This window comes from Podarcis erhardii, assembly GCF_964252035.2.
Source record: "Podarcis erhardii genome assembly, chromosome: 1".
NCBI lineage: Eukaryota > Metazoa > Chordata > Lepidosauria > Squamata > Lacertidae > Podarcis > Podarcis erhardii.
The window spans coordinates 85,948,085-85,967,663 of record NC_138497.1 but is presented as its reverse complement, the minus strand read 5'-3'; the positions used below and the strand labels follow the sequence as shown (position 1 = coordinate 85,967,663).

The following is a 19,579-nucleotide window of genomic DNA, read 5'->3' as shown; positions in this document are numbered from 1 at the left end:
ACCTTCTTTCAAGACCTGGCCTCCACTTAAAACCATTGATTTCTGTCCTGAGAATGATGGATCCTTTCCACCCTCAGGTATATAATAGCCTTTGATGTTCCTTATCCTCTCCAGAAGGATATCAGTGAGCCCAAAGTAGGTCTGAGGGCCAAACTGTGCGATAGGTGGGAGATTTGTGATTGTTGATCTTACAAGATCTGTGTTTGCGTCTCTTTTTGGAAGGCCTCTGGCTGGCCTGAACGCAAACAGAACTATCTGTAATAATATGGTGATATTTGCAAGAAGGTGACTGAAACAAATCACCCTGTATGGAGCTTATTAGCATTTGAGCACTGTCAGATTTTATGGGATCAAAGTGCCCGGAGGGAGGTAGAATATTGCCCTCTTGTGGCAAACGGTGAGTGGCGGCTCTTACAGAAGCACATGTGTACAAATGTATGGAGTTGGTCCCCAGCAGCTCACTAAAACCGCTTGTTTATTTTGCTGTTCTTTCCGCTTTCTCCTCCAGACAAACATCGGCTCCATCTTGGTCTCTGTGAATCCCTACAAGCCCATCGCTGGATTGTATGATGCTGAAGCCATGGACCTGTACCGCCAGCACTGTCTGGGTGAGCTGCCACCCCACATCTTTGCCACAGCCAGCGAGTGCTACAGCTGCCTGTGGAGGCGCCATGACAGCCAATGCGTCCTCATCAGGTGAGGGAGGCACTTTGGATCAGGAGGGCAGACGAATCAAAGCACCCCCCCCCCCATAGCATATAGTTAAACAATGGAGGATGTAGCGATGGCCGCCATCTTTAAAAGGGATTGGGCAGATTCACAGAGGATAAGGCTCTTTAGTGTCGCACCTCCATTCTTGAAGGCTGTATGCCTCTGAATACCAGTTGTTGAACCAGGGTGGACAGCTGGTCTGCTGCACCAGGGCTCTCCTTATCTTTTTATGCTCATTGCAGCAAACATCTCCCCAACCATTAGTCGGGATTTTGGGGGGAGTGCTTCATGTACATTCTGGAGCCATTCTTTCTGACTTGCCATTGAGGCTGGCATTCCCTTTGGTTGGTGCTGTCCTGAGCAGGTTGTTTTGGCTGTCCATTTAACAGTGGCGAAAGTGGAGCTGGAAAGACAGAGAGCACCAAGTTGCTGCTGAAGTTTCTATCAGCCATGAGCCAGACCTCACTGGGCGGCCCTGCGTCAGAGAAGAGCACACATGTGGAGGAGGCCATCATGGAGAGCAGGTACAAGCCCACACAGCACAGGGTTGGTGAGAGTGTGTGGTTTGGAGGTGTCTCCTCTCAGGGGAGCCACCTCATAGACAAGGGGTAGGACTGGCACTGGCGCTTCCCAACTATCTGCCTTCTAGTTATGGCCCGCAAACTTCCTTTTTCAGCTAGAGGGCTGTAAATGCATAGAGAGTGTCCAGCAAAAGTCCTTATTCCTTTGAATATTTCTGCACTTGATATGGAGAATCCATCTGCCTGATTTTTTCCAGGTACCGTTCAGAGGTCAGCGGTCTGTGCTGTTTTGAACCAGGGGAGCAAAGCCTGCCATGCTCATTCCTGGTGGCTGTTTCCACGTCCATTTCCTCAGGTGTCCGACATGTTTAAGTGGGACTGCTTGGTGCACTAAGAAAAGCGGGGCTGTGCAGCATGTATAAGCTACATTAATTGAAAATGTTCACATATATTTGGTTGATTCTGCTTCTGCTGGTCAAGGGGGAGGAGGAAGTTGCGTTAAACACAGACTTTGGAGATATCAAGTCTGTCATTGCAGACATGAGGGCTAGAAACTTGGAAGGTTGTGTTTTTTGGAGGGAGTTGTTGTTTTTGTTAAGAGAGAGTTCAGTTCCTCAAAATTTGAAAGGTCTCCACAGTAAACTTATGCCTAGAGTTAAAGAAAGTGCAGTCTACCCTTATTATACACCCCAAACATCACTACTAATCTCCTTCCTTCCTTCCTTCCTTCCTTCCTTCTAGCCCAGTACTGGAGGCTTTTGGAAATGCCAAGACAGTCTACAACAACAATTCTAGTCGCTTTGGCAAGTTCATCCAGCTGCACTTTTCCCAGCATGGGCATATCCAGGGTGGGAGAGTCACTGACTGTATCCTTCTTTTTGGTGGTTTTATCCCTGATTACCTTAGCTCACACCCAAGGCCAAGCGATGCTGGTGAGCTGGTTGTGTCTCTACTGCTGACTTAGAAGGGTATAATCATGTCAGGCAAGGGGACCTTCCTCCCCATTTTCCAGCTCATTTCCGATTCTGTGTTGTTGAGTTTTCCTTTGCAAAAGAGGGTAGCTCTCTAACCGTTTAGAATCCAGGAGTGAAACAATCCTGGCCTATATAAGTTGGGGACAGAGTTCTTTGCAGCCAGATTCCTATGTCATTGAAAGATTCTTTGGCAGACACTGGGAAGTCTTTCTAGGAGCCATCGTACCATTACTTCCTCCTTAACTCATTGCTCAGATTTATTGGAGAAGGTGAGTAAAGTTTATTTTGATTGTGCCCCTCTTCTTTGCCCCTGCGCAACGTCCAGATGATATGGAGATGCTATGATGGCTACTCCTGGGTAGAGTACTGTCTCAACACCCCTAAAAGTTCTGCTCAGTAGAAACTCTGGTGTGTCCACACTACATTAAGCTATATTCCCTTTTTTTTGTTTGTTTCATTTCACTATAAACCTTCACCGTCTCAGAAAGAACCATGAGTTTCCCATAATACATATGCTTCCTCATCCTTGAACATCTATGTTATTAATAAATGTCCTGTTTTGCGCAATTGCATCTGTGCAATTGCACTAATGGACCCACACACAAGACAGTACTGAAAAGGGAGGAGTGAGGCTGATTTGCTTTGCTAGGGAAAAGGGAGTAGTCAGATTCTGAGACTGTGCAGTAGGCAAATGAGCAACGTATCCCGGTGGGAAAGTACATGGATGAAATGGTGCTAAATTAATCAAAAAGAAAAAAGGGAGAGAGGCTCCAGTAGTGGTGAAGGAGCAGCAACAAGAAAATGGCAGTGAAGGAAGACAGCACAAGACCTCAGTCCTCCCACTCAAGGAGGGATATAATTTGGCACATGGAAACGGAGATTAAACGGTGACTGGTTACGGGTTTTGGTGTGGACTTCCCTCATTCTTGCATAGACCCCAGGACATATTGCATGTAAAACTGTATGCAGTGATGCACACCTACCTGGATTCATTTCATGCTGTTGATGTAGCAGAAACAGGGCTAAGCACAGTGGCTGCCCTTCCTCCTATGTCGAGCACACATTTCATTGCCAGGAGCTCTGCTAGTTTGTGTGTGCCTTTGGAGTCACACACACCCTTCATTCTTCTTTGTTTCAGAACAGAGTTGTTCACCAGAACCCGGAGGAACGTAATTATCATATCTTCTATGCCTTGTTAGCGGGCGTCAGCGAGGAACACAAAGGTAATGAGGATTCACAAAGTTGCATTCTCTCATTCAATGAGAAGAGCAATCTCCTGCAGTCAGGCTGGGATGGGGAACCTTTTTGGGCCAGATCCTTATTAGGGTTCCTGATGAGCCAAACTTGACAGGTGGGCGGGGCCATTCACCAGTCAAAATCCTTTCGGCACTGAACTTCAACCAAGGGAGGGAGGCTTGCAACGGATTGGAACTCTGTGCACTTCTCCTGGGGGCAGTGGCAGCAGCCAAGCAAAGGACAAGAGCCTCTCCCCACCTCCCCCTTGTTGCCACCCTCCTGCTCATGGGAGAAGCAGCTCCCATAGTCTCATTTCAGCTGAAACTGGACCAGGGGTTTCTCTTAATGCGCTTCTCAGAAGTGCTGCTTCTCCTGTGAGCTGGTGCTTGGTGGCAGAGGGGAGGGCGGGGTAGATTCTTCTCCCCCTCCTCTCGCTTCTGCTGCTAGCTGGAGAAGCACAGGAGCTGCAATTTTGAGAAGGCTTTATTTCCGCCCATCAGCTGATAAGTGGAGATTAAATCTTGCTGCCTTTTGCTGTGTGATAGTGTTCCCTGCTGGAAACTGGACATGTGGGCGGGCAGTGCAGGATTAAACCTTGTCCTCCCCCTCATCTGCTCATGTCACCACTGATGTCAGCTGATGGATGAGTGGGTGTGGTTTGGCCTTGCAGACCAAACTGAAGCCCCTGGAGGGCCAAGATAAAATCTACACCAGGGTGGGAAACTTTTGTCAGCCCGAGGGCCACATTCCTTTCCAGTCAGTGCTCTGAGGGCCACATGCCAGTGGTGGGTGGAGCCAGAGGCGAAAGCAAGTCGAACAGCAGTTGTAAATTATACCTTTATACAGCAGGCCAGTTTTCACACAAAGACCCTTCTGTCTTCCATCTAGGCCAGTAAGAGGTGCTGTCAGGACTCATTCTAGACAGAAACACTTGAGGGACCAGAGAGGGGCAGCATATGGTCTGGGGAGAGTGCGAAAGAGTAGACAGAGAGGCCTAGAGGGCTGGATTTGGCCCCTGACGCACCCTTGCTCTGTACAAATTAATGGTGGAGTCCTGAACTCAGAATTCTAGTTTGTGAATGGCATTTCTCCTACAACTTCAAGAAGGAATATCGTATCTCAAGTCCACTCTGAGACTATGTATTTAAATGATGGCTTGTATTTCCTGTTTAGGACCTACTCGTCCCTCTTGTAGGAGAGGAGTGCAGAAGGGAGCAGGGAGACACCTGCGTTGCCCACAGAATCAATAGCCCAATTTCTGTACTTAACCATGTCCTTGGACAGTTAACAGAGGCATGTTTTCCACGAGGGCTGGTCAGAGCATTGCTCTCTTCCTTCCACCAGCCCTTTCTAAATCTCCCAGCCCACCATGCTTTTTGCTGCTCCCTGTGCCTTGCCGCTGATCAGATTCAACTTCCCCTCCCTCCTGCCACAGGAAGACTTGCATATTTTCCCCAGAACCCCCTTCTTCCTTTGAGGGATTGTCCGTGACCTAAATCAGTTGAATTAGCAATGGCTAGTTTTCCATGTTACATACCACCACGTTAACCGTAGCCACAAATTCAAAGCTGGGGGTAGGGGTGGAGAATCTTACACTACAAGCAAGAAAACTTTGAATTGTTTGAGGAAAATGCCTCAGGGGTTTATGTCCCAGAAATCACACGATGAATGTGGGGCACTACAAAAAGCAAGGCTGAAATTGGAATTAGCCATGAAAAATTTGCATTGGAGACGCATCTCAGACTTCCTCGGGCCATTCTCTGCTTAGGTTGTTTTGGAGGGAGTAGCCTTTATTTCTGATGCAGTCGGCCTAGTTTAAGAGGGAAAGGGTGTAGCTTCTGATACCGAGACAAAGCTTTGGTACCCACTTAAATAATACTTTTATCAGGATCCTAGTGAGCCTGGGAATGGAGCTGAAAACCCCTGACCTCAGATTCCAGTGAGTGGAATTTGTGGTATTTCCTCTGTGGTGTGTCTGCAGCTGGGCCAAACTCTGCTTCCTAAAAAAAGTTCAACAACTTTGGGGTGTCCTGGTTTTTACTTTTTGAAATATGGCAACCCTAGATCTCAGATTGGCAGAGAGGGAATTTGCAGTGGCATCCAGGAATGTCCCTAGCAGAGTAATATGGTATCTTCACACACTTTAGCAGTCCCTGGGCTGGAGAAGGGGGAATTTCTGCCGGCAACCACAGGAAGGTATATCTGTTTGGCAGAATTGCTGCTGTACTTACTGATGCAGCAATAACTGGGTTTAGAAGTCTTCTGCAATTAGATGCCTGGGAATTGGTTGTTTAGTTCTCAGTATTTTGAGCATTGAGGCAAACTAGACATTACAAGTTACTTCCTAGCAAGTTTATTTGAAAAGAAAAGAAGAGTAAAACAGCATTGGGTGTCTCTAATTTTGAGCAGAGGAGCAGCAAAAGGAGGGTATACTTAAACCGCTTGCTCTTTTCCAACTCTAAACCACCCATCCAGGCTGCTTTCACCACAGGTTGGCCACTGTGGGAAGCAGAATGCTGGACTAGATAGGCCTTTAATCTGATCCAGCAGGATCCTTCTTATGTTTTTACCTCATGAATTAAGTACCCCTCTCACTTGCCATTCAAAACTGCAAGTTGCCAAGGCTGCTTACAATTTAAAAATGCCGTATTTCCGCTGTGGACAAGGCAGTTACAGGCTAGTGTTGGCTCCCCACAACTTATTCCACAATATATTATCCTTGAGTTGTTGTTGTTTTGGGGGGAGACTTTGCCATGCTGTGGTTTGGTCCTATGATGTTGAACTGGGACTGCTGCATAGACAACCCCAGAGAAAGGAGCAAGTGGAAGAAGAGTTGGTTGCTTTCCGGATGTCCCTGGCTCATCTCTCCCTGTTTGTTTGCCTCTTCTCTCCCCCCATCCTCCTACCCCAACCTCCAATATGTTTGCTTCTCCTTTGGGGAGCTGCCTCCCTACAGAAGCCCTGGTCCTGCTGGAGCCCAAGAGCTATCGTTACTTAAACCAGTCTGGCTGTGTAACCAATGAGAACTTGGACGACAAAGAGATGTTCAGCAAGGTCATGGTGAGTCTTCCTTTTGACTCCAGGCAAGACTTTAGGCTAGGTGTGGGTAAGCTGTGGCCCTCCAGATGTTGCGGAACTACAACTTCCATCAGCCCTAGCAAGCAGGGCCAATGGCCAGGGATGATGCATGTTGTAGTTCAGCAACAACTGGGGGATACAAAGGTTTCACACACCTGCATTAGGCAATGCTGCGAGGGCAGGGGGCTCTCCCCCCCTCTCTCTCTCTGCATGTGTGTTTAAAGGGAAAGGTGTGCCTGTTCCTTCGATGAAGACTAAATTGCAAAATAACTGAATGCAAGAGGATCATTTTTCACTCTTGATGGCCTGTCTGTACATGGTGCCTGCTAATTGGGTGCTTTGTTTGATAGCAATTTAGAGAGGCTGCTTAGACTAAAGTAATGGTAGCTTGACGACACTTCTCATTGTCTGGCCACTAGCGTATTTCCCCCCATTGTTTCTTGCAGTTCTGCACTACTACATTTGTTCCCATCACTTAACAAAAAAGGAGCTGGGGGAAGGATTTAGCCTGCAAAAATATAGGCACTGATTTGTAATGTAGAAGGAGGGGAAAGATGTGAGGGTGCAATAGGAATCATATTTATTATTTATAAAGCACTTTTGATGCAGAGTGCTGTATAGGAGATAAAATTGAAAGGTAGACTGTAAAATAAGGGTAAGGAAAGGGCATGCTAGGAAGAGAGAGCAGAAGAGGATTCGCTTAAGAAAAAGCCTGGAAGTACAAGAGGGTCTTCTTGTAGCTCAGGGATAGAGATCCTATGGCCCTCCAGATTTTTCTGGACAGTGTCAGCCAATGCGGACACTGCTGAGGGATCATGGGAGCTGTAGTCCAGCAATAGCTGGAAGGTCACAGGATCTCTGCCCCTGTTGTGGATCCTCTTGCATATAAGGTGCAAGGCTAACTGAAACCAGGCTCAACATTCTTGGCTCTGTGTTCATTGTGGCAAAAATCACAGCTGCAATATGGAATCAAGGAAACAGGTAAGTCTATGAAACAGTCTCTCTAAAGGACTGAACTAGGATGATCCCAGCAGGTTTACTCAGAAGTAAGTTCCATGGACCTCAGTGCAGCTGCTTCATAGTGAGTGTGTTCAGGGTGCTAGCCTTAGAAAGCAAAATCTCACAGAGGTATGTGTTAACTGGTTTGTGTGCGCTGATGTGTAAGGATTGCTTTATAGTAAGTCTAAGATTGGCCCGATGTGTTTTGAGCAGACTGCCCTCGAAGTGATGGGATTCGGTTCTGAAGAGATCAGAGACATTTTCAAACTCCTGTCTGGCATCCTGCAACTTGGAAACATTGAATTTATGACGGCCGGAGGAGCTCAGATTACAACCAAAACTGGTAAGCGACACCCTTCTGTGAAGGGCATCCCCACCTGGAATCTGCTTCTCCTCCCTCATCGTTTTGGTGATCATGCTGATCCTCTGGGCAGGCCTTTCTGCCTTTCTGCTACTGTTCACAGGACAAAATGGACGCCCAGGAACTGTAGGAGTTGGGGGACAATTCCAAGTCTAGTTCTTCCCAATATGAGACACTGTTAAATTCACAGTACATTTTTAACCCCCCAATTCAAGTTAGGTTTTGAGTGTGCGAATGGGCTCAAACTTCACCATGTTGTAAAACGATGGCTTACAAATCCTCTACCCTAGTTGCCATGCTGGCTTGCCAGAGATAGCTTTGCCACATTTTGGAATGTCACGGTTACTGTGTTTCTGTTATTTTCCCGTCTCCCCCCTGGGCCTATCAGTGGAGTCTTGGGGGGATCAAGAGTTGCCAGCAAGGTCTCTCCAAACCTCTATCCCGCCTCTTGATTTTATTGGATTCCTGTCGCTTTTTGAGGAGAGGCCCCCTCCCTCATCAATCACTTCCACATAATAAGAACACATTATCGCAAGCATTACTGCCATCTCTCTTTTATCATCCTCTCTTCTAGTGCTGAATAATGTCAGCGAGCTGCTTGGCTTGGATGCCTTCCAGTTGTCTGAGGTGCTCACCCAGAGATCCATGTTCCTACGGGGAGAGGAGATCAGCTCTCCCCTCACTGTGGAGCAGGTGAGTGAGTAGCCAATGGGCTTTGCACTAAGCATGGTGGTGACGCCTGGCTATGATGGGCACTTGCCTCTAGGTGGCAGCACTCACATAGTTGTCAAGGGGAAATGGCAGTTGAGGGATGCCTCGGATTTGAACATGACATACTCCCCCCGCCCTCCAACCCTTGAGGAGGGCTTCCCAGAATGTGCACTGTGGCTCAGGAAGCTGGGATGTAGGGAAGCCATTGGCAAGGCAGGAAAAGAGGGTGAATCAGCCTTGTTAACAACTTTACCGCTGTAGAGCTGGGTTCGGGAATCTTTTTCAGCTGCCTTCTGAGGGCCACACACTGGTGCCAAGTGGGACCAAAAGTAAATGGGGGCAGAGTGATGAATGTGACTCTTGTACAGTAGCGTAGCTTCTGCATGGAGCCTCAAACTTTTCTGTATCTTCCACCCAGATGAGCAAGAGGCATTCTCAGAGTTCAGGGACACATTCCAGCCAGGCAAAACTCTCAAGGAGGGTGCAGACCAGGGGCCAGTAAGGTGTGTGGTCTAGGTAGAAACCTGTGGGTAAGGTAGAGTGGGTTAGAGGGCTGCATTTGGCCCCCAGGCCTTAGTCCTCTACCCCCCCCCCGATATCTCTGCTGCAGATGTTGCATGATGTGAGCTGGGTGTCTCTGGAGAAGCAACAAGCAAATAAATGGATTCTCCTGTAGATAAGTGCAGCAAGCACTCAGCAGAGGATACAGCCCTGTTGCATCAGGCCAAAGGCCCACTCAGTCCAGCACTCTCTTCCCACAGTGGCAAATCAGATGCCTATTGGAAACCCGCAAGCAGAACATGAGGCACACTCCTCAATAGCCCTTCCTCACTAGTTAGACTTCCTGCTGCCAAATGCCCACTTTCCCCATCCCAGCCTTCCAGGAATGCCAGCCAACTATTGCCAGATGCATGAGAGAATGTGATGCCAGTCAGTTTGCAGTGTACGCAAAGCTAATTAGAATGCCAAGCATTGGCATTTTCCAGTGTGTTAGACAGAAGAAGCTGAGGCCAGTCAATGGGGCCTTTGACAGAACGCACGTGTCTGTGTGCCGCCCACTCCTGCTTTTGTCCTAGTCCCGGGTGTGTTGAGTCAAGCACCCGTTCCTGGAAGATGTTGCAGAGATGTTGAATAACCAGGCAGTCTGGCCACTTGAGTTCTGCTCCTCTCTGTCTGTGCTTCGCTAAGCGCAGTTGGCTCCGGCCCAAACTATACAATGCAGGGAATGTGTAGCTGTTGCCCACCTGCATCTTTCCACCATGTCTTTTTGGCCCTGTTTAGTTAAAGACCATTTGAGAGGGCATCATTGTGCCCAGAGTTTCCTTTCCCCCTGCAAGCAGCAGCCAGTGATGCAGAGCAGGAGCAGGGAAAGTCTCAATGTGCTGGCATCTTGACTAAATATTACCGAGGAGGTGCAAGGAGGCAGCCACCAAGTATTCCTTGTTAACATGTGGTTTAGGCCTCAGGCTTCCTAAAGGACAGTGGTGGTCACTGAGCCAAAGGAGAGACCTTATGGCTCTCCTGCCTTCTGATCTATGGTTTCCTGTGAGCAGCGCTGTCTTAGCATATGCGCCGCCGGGATGCAAAGATCCGCCCAGCTCCCCCAAATTTAGTTTAACCCACAAAGTAACTTTTATTATGCTTATGTCAGACACCACACTTATGCCTTATCTCTTGTTTACGAAAGAAGGGAGGGAAAAGAAACAAACTTTTTTATTTGCTCATTTATTTACAATACATTTAAGTATACAACACCACCACACTTAAACTTATAAGTATTGTTTAGGCACCTACTTAGGAGAAACATCAGTCGTGTCAAAGGTGCCGCTGACCCCGCTGCTGCATAGTAGCTCAATACAATACGTAACATAATATTTTGATGTAAGAGTTAATTTCGCGTGCACGGCACCGTTGTGAATTACAAGCGCTGTCATTGTGTCTGACAAGCGCCGCTGGTGTGGTATGTCTTTGGTAAATGAGCACACAAAGTCGAAAGTCCTTTAGTGAAACAGTAGGTAATACCTAGGTATATACAGTGGTACCTCGTGTTAAGTACTTAATTCGTTCCGGAGGTCTGTACTTAACCTGAAACTGTTCTTAACCTGAAGCACCACTTTAGCTAATGGGGCCTCCTGCTGCTGCCGTGCCGCCGGAGCACGATTTATGTTCTCATCCTGAAGCAAAGTTCTTAACCTGAAGCACTATTTCTGGGTTAGCGGAGTCTGTAACCTGAAGCGTATGTAACGTGAAGCATATGTAACCCGAGGTACCACTGTATGTATTTTGTTTTTCTAGCTTGATCAGAATTCTTTATTATTTCATAACAGGTAGATAGTTAAGAGCTTCAGTGGTGGGTGCTGGGCACCCCCCCCCCCAATTCAGCACCCAGGTGCTCCACACCCCTTGCATCCCCGGGTAAATTCCCCACTTGCAGTGCAGACCCAGGTTTATACCTCATTTTCTCATGGTGAGAACAAGGCCTAGTTTGGCACAGAGTTGAGAGGCATGCTTGATAGCAGTCATCCCATCCTTGGCAATTCAGGCACCTGAATTTCATCCGCAGTTTCTCTGCTGTTCTATACTTAAAATTAGTTTCCCAGGGATAATGTTCATTTGCCAGGCCTTTGCTACCTCGATCTCCCATAGTTTGATATGTTGCTCTCCAGCATATAGAGTGATGTTTGGTCTCTCTCTCCCTCCCCTTCATTGCTTACTGACAAGCATTGTCTTCCTCCCTGTTTGCCCCTAGGCTGCTGACTCTAGAGACTCTCTCGCCATGGCCCTTTATTCACAGTGCTTCTCATGGATCATTGGCAAGATTAACTCAAAGATAAAAGGGAAGGAAAACTTTAAGTCTGTTGGAATCCTGGATATCTTCGGGTTTGAGAATTTCCAGGTTAGAAATTAAACTATTGGGGATTGTTGTGTGGACTGAAGGAAATTTCAGTGCATGCAGAAAACAAGCTGAGCTGATTACCTGGAGGCAAGGCAAAGGCCTTCCAGGGTAATTTCAGTACATTGGAACATAAATTGCTCGATACCAAGGGGTATGGTCATTGCCCCTTGAACCTCATTCTTGAAATTGGAAACAAAGGCAGCTGCCATACACCAAGTCAAAGTTACACAAAAAATTTGCTTGTATATCACTATACCCTGTATATTGCTTGTTGAAATACACCAAGTCAGGCATCTACTTCAGTATTGTCTATACAGACTGGCAGCGACTTTCCAGGGCTCCAGACAGAGGGCATTCCCAGTCATACCTGGAGAACCCAGGGATTGAACCTGGGACCTTCTGCATGCAAAGCATATGCTCTACTACTGAGCTACAGCCCTTCCCCAAACTCTGACAATGTCCTCTGAAAATTACTTTGGTAAGGCATTTAGTCAAACTCTCTTGGGATGTATGTTACATGGGCATGCACTCCCTTGTGTTCCCCCCTCTTTCATTATTACATTTATATCCCAAAGAGCTTAAGGTGGCACTACATATTATTATTATTATTATTATTATTATTATTATTATTATTATTATTATTATTATTCCCAGCTTCCTTCCCTGATGGGTCTCAACCACGCAACAACTTGCCACAACCCTGTGAGGTAGATTAGGTTGAGAGACTGCGGCTGACCCAATCCTTTTCTTTATGTGCCCTGTTTTCACCTTGAATGGGCAGTCTTGTCATTTGTAGTCTCTGTGGTTTCTGTGCCACTGCATGCCCAGACTGGCAGCAGCTGGCAGGAGAGGCAATAACAAGCTGACCATCGGCACTTCTGCTGACCCTCCCCTTCTTCCCGCATGCACTTCCTCTTCCTTGCAGCCCTCAAGGGAAAAAAGATCCCCCCCCCCAGACCAAGAACATGGGTGCTAATATTGGTTTCTCTTGTCACACGCACAGGTGAATCGTTTTGAGCAGTTTAACATTAACTATGCAAATGAGAAGCTCCAGGAGTACTTCAACAAGCACATATTCTCCCTGGAGCAGCTTGAGTACAACAGGTAGTTAAAAGTGGCCTTTTCAGGAGGCAGTGGCTATTGCTTATTGGTAGTGGCCTCTGGCAACCAAGAGAGCCCACTGCTCTCAGGTGGAGGAGGAAAAACTGCTAGCAGAAAAGCTGCTTTGGATTTCATCACTGACAATCCATGTGGGGGTCAAGGAAATCCTTGGAAAGCTTGATAAAAGCAAGAGTCGCCCACTACTTAGCTGCCTGGGAGCAGTTTTACCTTCCTCTCTGCTTTTCCCCTCCCAGGGATGATATTCTCCTTTTCGTGTACTTCTGTCCTGTCCAAAGCGTCTTGCTGTTTCTTAACCCCTGCTCTCTGCAAATATGAGTGCCTGACTTGTGTTTCCCCTCTCTTTTTGGCAGAGAAGGGATAAGCTGGGAAGCCATTGATTGGATGGACAACGCAGAATGCCTGGATCTTATTGAGAAGGTAGGCCTCCCTCCTGTGTGATGGTTTAGCATGCAGTCAAGAGTATGCTTCCTCTGTAGACTGGGCTTTTCTCTCTGACCTTGGTCCCAAGTAGCAAGCCTTGTTTCTGTGCCTTAGTTTATAGCTGCTATTTTGCCTCTTCCTACCTTGGCTTCTGTTACTTTTATGGAAATGGACAGGCTTCATTCAGAAGTTAGAATAGTTCATTGTGAAGAAAAAGAAGAAGAGTGTAAGGAAAAAGAAGGGGGGAGGTATGAGTGGAAATCATGGCTAACTCAAGGTGTGCGTGTGTGTGTTTTGCTGTCCTTACATACATACGTACAATTTTTACACTCCCCTCTAACCTTACTTTAGGCTGAGCAAGATAACATTACATTAAATGACCACTGCAAGTCTTTTTCTTCTTTGGCTACAGAAACTTGGTTTGCTGGCCTTGGTTAATGAAGAGAGTAGATTCCCTAAAGGCACAGACAGTACCCTTTTGGAAAAGCTGCACAACCAGCATGGGGTAAGTGAAAATGCATATATACACAACACTTGCATGCATTTATCTATGCATTTCTAAAATGTATATCATAGGCTAATAATAATAATAATAAAACTAATATAGAAACCAATGTAAAATATTACAATCCCATTACAGTAAGCCTGCTTTTAACTTGTGTGTATTCAGCATCATCATCATCATCATCATCATCATCATGGGGCCAAAAGCAGACAGGTACCTGGGAAAAAAGACTTTGGCAATCCTTCCCACCACTGAACCCAATCTGTTTTGACTATTTGCAATCTCCAGAAAGTAGCCCCTGCATAAATTGCAGGTTGCTGTATTAACAAACCAGAAATTGGAAGGGAAACTAAATAAAGCCAACATCAATTGCCTCCCAGCAACCAAAACACCTTTGTGGATAAAATGATTTTTAAGCATCCTTCTAAGAATCAGGAGCGAGTAGGCAGACCTTCTTAGACAAGGAGTTTGAAAGATAAGATATCATTGCAGAGACAGTCCCAAATCTCATAGCCCTCAACAAGGGGGTAGGGAGTGGGAACAAAACAGAACCTTAGCTGAAGACCATGAAGCAGAAAAGGGGAACATTTAGGGAGGAGGCATTCCTTCAAGGACCTGAAACACAGACCACTTAAGGATTTAAAAGTCAAAACCAGGACTTTGAACTGGACCTGGAAACAAATGAATTAGCATCTATTCTAAATAATTGCAGTGGTATTTGATCTGCTTGGTTGGCACTAGTTGGCAGCCTACCCTCTGCATTCTGGACCACCAGCAGCTTCCAGATGGTATTGAGGGGCAGCCCTGTGTAGAATGTGTATATTGCAGTGGGTGGTGGTATATAGTTTTGATTCATATATCTGACACACCAAAGGGATAGAAGCAGCAAGCTGTAGATTAAAGAGAAAAGAAACCTGTATGGAACCATAGTTCGATGCCCCTCAGGGATTTGTTCCATGCTCTCCCCCCCCCCCGCCCCACCACCCCACATAAACACACGGGATGTGTTCCCACAAACTACACTTTACATAATCTTGATATTTTAAATTTCCTCTCATCTATGAACAAAGTAAGTGGTGCTCTGTTCGTTGTATGAAATTGGAACTACTTCCACTGTGGATTTTTAAAAGAAGGCCACAAAGTGAGCAAGAGCAACACGGTCCACAAAGAACCAGTTATCGATACTTCATCTATTGGAACCTCTTTGGCTGAGCCTCTGTTTCAGCCTTGGAAGGTTCCCTTGGTGTCTTCTGATAAAAAAAGCAATCAAACTGTGAGGCCAAATTAACTCTCTTCAAAGCAAAGCAAACAGAATTGCATAATGTGTCTCTTAAGCAGATGACCCTAAGTCTCTTACCAAATGAATAGCTGCTAAGATTCAGTGGGTGGAGGTTTAAAATTAGGTTAACAATTCAGGGTAGAATAGCTTTCCTTGTTCAGTTTACTGGATAATGGCTAAAAGCTAACAGACACAATCAGTACTCTGTGAAGAACATTGTATTTTAGCAGTTCTGGGAATTCCAGTAGGCAGACTGATCCTAGTGGCTTGTGACATAGCCGGGATGCTTCAATCTGAGGCAGGGAATCTTCCAGAAGGATAATTTCTGGCTCATCAGAATGTCTGAGTTGTAGCACTGACAGAGATGTTTGCCAGGATAGTTCCCTGTTTTTGGCTCCACCAAAATACTCTTAACTGACTGTTGTGATTACTGTGCGGCCATTTTGGGACCGACAGTTTATGAAGTGCAATAGTACTGCACCAGAGTGCGGTCTTGGCCCTCACTGTTTGGCTTGGTTATGCGCAAAAAATTACCATCACTCATGATATTTAAAAACAGCTGCTGATGTGTTGCTTCAGGAGCTAGTGTAGTATAAACAGTGCTTTGCTCACCTCTGTTTCAGAACAACCAGTACTATATGAAGCCTCGAGTAACAGATTTTCAGTTTGGAATCCAGCACTATGCCGGAGAGGTAAGTGCATTTTAGCCTGATAGCTGAGCAGCTGGCTGAGTTTGGGGCCTACAAGCCAGTGAGCAGTTAGGCCACAGCCAGAGGCTGACAAAAAAGGCCTAAAGTGCAGAATTTTATTTCTGGAATGGGCATGGGATTGAGCAACAGTCTCTATCAAGTTTTAAAACTCTTTTAAGTTGCCAGTTTGAGGTTTAGGCCTATCAAATATTATTTTGTTGAACCCCCACAGATGATAGACTTGTTTGGGACCAGAGCACATATTACAGTTGCTGTGGTTTAGAACAGCCTATCAGTCTTGGCCCACCAGAGTTTCCAATCTGGTCTGCGAGGCCATTTCCCCCCAAATCACGCCCCCCCCATCAGATAATAACACTGCTGAAGCCAGCTGATGGGCAGGAGGGCAGGGTTTAATCCTGCATGCACTGTTCCCAGGAGGGAACAGGATGGCGCAGCCAAGGCAGCAGGATTTAATCCCTGCTGTGGCTACTGGGTTGCTTTTGAAGGGAGGTTGAATTAAACTCTCTTATTGAGAGGCAGTGGGTTGCAGAATTTATTTATCTTTGACACTTTTATCTACCCTTCTTCCAAAGAGCTCATGGCGGCATGTCTCACCCCCCCTTCTTTTGCATTATCATAACAACCCTTTAAGGTAGTCAAGGCTGAAAGATATTGATTGGTCCAAGATCACCTGGTGAGATTAATGGCCGAGAGGGGATGTTTGGACTTTTCTTCCTAGATGTTGTCCAAGATTCTGGTGGCTACTAGAGTACATTGTTCCTGTAACATAGCAGAACAGGGCTCTACATATTGCCTCTGGGCTAGTTCCCCCTCCCCTTAATCAATAAAGGGCTTGAGAGATGCATAAGGTTTTTGGCAGCTTTGGGTGTGTGAGTTCAAGAGTTTTTCCTCCTTGTTCAATGCATCTGTGTTGTGCATTATCATGATGGCACATTTTGATGCTTGTGTTGCAACCTGTCACCTGCAGGTCCTCTATGATGTGAGGGGCTTTCTGGAGAAAAACAGAGACACCTTTAGAGATGATATTTTAAACATGCTGAAAGACAGCAGGTAAGCAACTGTATTCAAACGAAGCCCAAACTAGTTGGGAGCTACAGATGAGCATGGAGCAGAGTTGCAGAGCATACATAACATCTGAACACTTTGATTGGGGGGTAGGGAAGCTGTTTCTTGGACATTCAGTACTGTAGACAGAAGGATGGGGAACTGGTATGGAGTCCTAGCACATGCTTTGGGCCATTTTGCAAGCCCCCAGAGGCAATTCATGGCTGTTGGAGCTTTAGCTGTCAATCAGCTCTTTGCCACGGGACTTCAGGTACCCAACCTTTCCATAAGATCCAGCATAATGCAGCACTTTCCAAGATTGCTCTGAACTACTGTAGTTCATCAAAAGGAAGAATGAATGCAGCACCAGCCTGTGCGTTTCTGCCTTTGGAATTTGGCAGTACAGCATGATTGCATCTTGCGTGCAGTTAACTTGCGTGATTTCAGCTTTACATGGTTGAAAGCCAGCCAGTTGAAATCTCACAAGCTAATTGCACATAAGGCAGAGAGCTCAAAAGCTCCTTTTGTGATGGGTTTTTCTGGCATGGAAAGAGCTTTTAAGTTCTCAGAATTGCTTACCGGACTCTGGGATGTTCTTGCACTTGGGCAGCCCTGCAAGATCTTGCGAGAGCATCCCAGTCTGAGAACTTAAAAGCTCTCTGCCTTGCTTGGAAGGTAAAGATGGTCATGTGGGCCCAGTTCCAAGGTGGTGATCTGGGTATATGTGATTTTGTGTATATGCAGCACCCCCAGAACATAACCCCCATGCAAAATGTGATCGAATAAAGGTTTTCTCTGCTGTATGCTCCTCTTTGTCTGCAGGCTGGATTTCATCTATGATCTCTTTGAAAGAGTTGCTGGCTGCAGCAGTGAGGACACACTGAAGATGGGAACTCAGAGGCGCAGGCCGACTGTCAGCTCACAGTTCAGGGTAGGAGCAGCAGGCCCAATGAAAGGGCAGGCAGACATTCAGACATAACAGCCCCAATAGGGTTTTTCTTGCCTGGGATGAGCTCAGCTTCCACACTGAATTGTGCTACGAACAGGACAGACATGCATGTTGGGATACTGCCAGGAAGACAAAGGCCATCATGACCCCATGTCGATTCCGGACGATCCATCAATCTCCCGTAGATACAGTATCGGTCAATTAGCGACACGAGCTTCCAGAAATAGCTTGCCATATTCCAGAGCTGGTGCACGCTCTTATCAGCAGAGTTCACACAGCGAAAGATGCACTCAGGAGAGGATTATTTACAACTTTATTCAGCGTTGGTCAGAACAAAGGAAAAAACATGACTGCCTGCTTCGGTGTCTCAGGCACAGAGAGAGAAACGAAAGCAATAGACAAACATACTTCCTGTGAGCAGGAAATACGTAGGCTGTGACTCACAACAGCCTGTCCCCTTTTTAAGGTGGAATGAAAATATCCTAACAGCTACCACTGAAGTGTTGTTTAGACCTTAGGTTTGCTACTCTCTATGCTTCGCACAGACTCTCTGCCTTTTCTTTAATTTTCTTTAAGTGCCCTGTGTACATTTATTCATCAAAACATGCATTTTCCCCAGTCTCTCTTTCTTTTTCAAAAAGTCATTAGTTGGGTTTTTTTTAAGGTTATAAAACAGCTCCAGGGATTGCAGGGACCATTAACCAGTCAGTGCTGTGCATTGCCACCAGCCACTGTAAACTAGCAAAACTGTGTTCCACTAAGCCCAACCTGGTCAGAAAGTTGTGTGTGTGATGAGAATGTGGTGATTGTTTGCCTTCACCACAGATTCTGTGTGCATGTACACAACCTTTAAGAAATGTTGGGCCACACGAAATCCACGGTTCAGAGGTTCCTGTTTCCCCATCCTACCCACAAAATTTTTGTATGACTGGCTGGTGGCAGGTTGGGGGCAAGAGAGAGGTCAGAATCTTAATTTTCCAAAAAAGTGACTCCTTTTCAGTGTTCTTTTCTTCTTCTTTTTAGGACTCCCTTCACTCTTTGATGGCCACGCTCAGCACTTGCAACCCTCTATTCATTCGCTGCATTAAACCCAACCAGGAAAAGGTGACTTTCTAGAGCTGCAACAGACAGTTGGGCAAGGCGGGTGGAGAGCCACTAGACCTTACATGATATCTAGGCTAGACAGGAAAGTGGTGTTGGTGTTTGGGGGACTTTCTACCCTTTTCTTCAAAAGATGGTGAGCTTAGAACCCACCAAAGCTGCAGGCAGAAAAAAACAGGGCCTATTGTGGTAATAGGGGAATGTTTTGTGACTCTGGTCTGGCCACTTACAGGGTCCTCTCCTCTTTTGACCAGAGCTAGCACAGAAAGGATTGGAACAAAGCATGCTGATGTCTGAGCCAGGACTGGATCTCTTCCAGTGGATTCTTAATGCAAGGGGCGGTGCTGTCTATGCCATATAAGTCCACGGAGTGCCTCTCCGCTTAACACAGGGTTAGGGAGCTTGTGGTACTCCCTATGTTGCTTGCCTACATCTTCCATCCACCCCAGCCAACATGATCAATGCTCAGGAGTGATGTGCGTTGTAGTCCAGCAACATTAGGAAGGCCACAAGTTCCCTACCCCTTCCCTAACACATCTGAAGATGCATCCTACATAGCAACAATTCTCTCAATCCTAGAGAATTTTTTTTCTGTATGTGTGTGTATTCACAAGTGTCTGCACACTCATGTAAGTGGGGCTTGTCATATGAGATTCTGAGGTTGCCCTTCACAATGCTCAGGCCAATATAATACTTTTTATACAAGGAAATCATTTCTTTCTTGTCTCCTATCCTTGGCTTGTCTGCACTCCTTGCTTTGCATAGTCTCCAAATCTCTTCAATCCAGAGGTGGTGCTGAAACAACTGCGATACTCAGGCATGCTGGAGACAGTGAAGGTCCGAAGAGCTGGCTTTCCTGTACGGTGGATCTTTCAAGATTTCCTCCTCAGGTAAAAGTGGCATTGCAAGCAAGAGGGTGGAATTTTGCTGTCAAATGTGGCCTTCAGTGCTTTGGGACTTTG

General features: G+C 46.3%; 1 protein-coding gene across 1 annotated transcript in view; it reads left to right on the top strand.

Moving 5' to 3' along the window:
- Window positions 1-19,579, top strand: part of LOC309328778 (unconventional myosin-X-like) — a 75,872-nt gene that overhangs the window by 21,308 nt on the left and 34,985 nt on the right. The window contains exons 4-20 of the mRNA XM_081839141.1: window positions 509-696; window positions 1,101-1,235; window positions 1,974-2,098; window positions 2,462-2,475; window positions 3,345-3,429; window positions 6,399-6,502; window positions 7,733-7,862; window positions 8,455-8,573; window positions 11,341-11,487; window positions 12,491-12,591; window positions 12,960-13,026; window positions 13,442-13,534; window positions 15,437-15,505; window positions 16,491-16,573; window positions 17,390-17,498; window positions 18,540-18,620; window positions 19,383-19,507. Of these exons, the coding sequence (XP_081695267.1) occupies window positions 509-696; window positions 1,101-1,235; window positions 1,974-2,098; window positions 2,462-2,475; window positions 3,345-3,429; window positions 6,399-6,502; window positions 7,733-7,862; window positions 8,455-8,573; window positions 11,341-11,487; window positions 12,491-12,591; window positions 12,960-13,026; window positions 13,442-13,534; window positions 15,437-15,505; window positions 16,491-16,573; window positions 17,390-17,498; window positions 18,540-18,620; window positions 19,383-19,507 (1,775 nt within the window). The remainder of the gene's footprint in view (window positions 1-508; window positions 697-1,100; window positions 1,236-1,973; window positions 2,099-2,461; window positions 2,476-3,344; window positions 3,430-6,398; window positions 6,503-7,732; window positions 7,863-8,454; window positions 8,574-11,340; window positions 11,488-12,490; window positions 12,592-12,959; window positions 13,027-13,441; window positions 13,535-15,436; window positions 15,506-16,490; window positions 16,574-17,389; window positions 17,499-18,539; window positions 18,621-19,382; window positions 19,508-19,579) is intronic.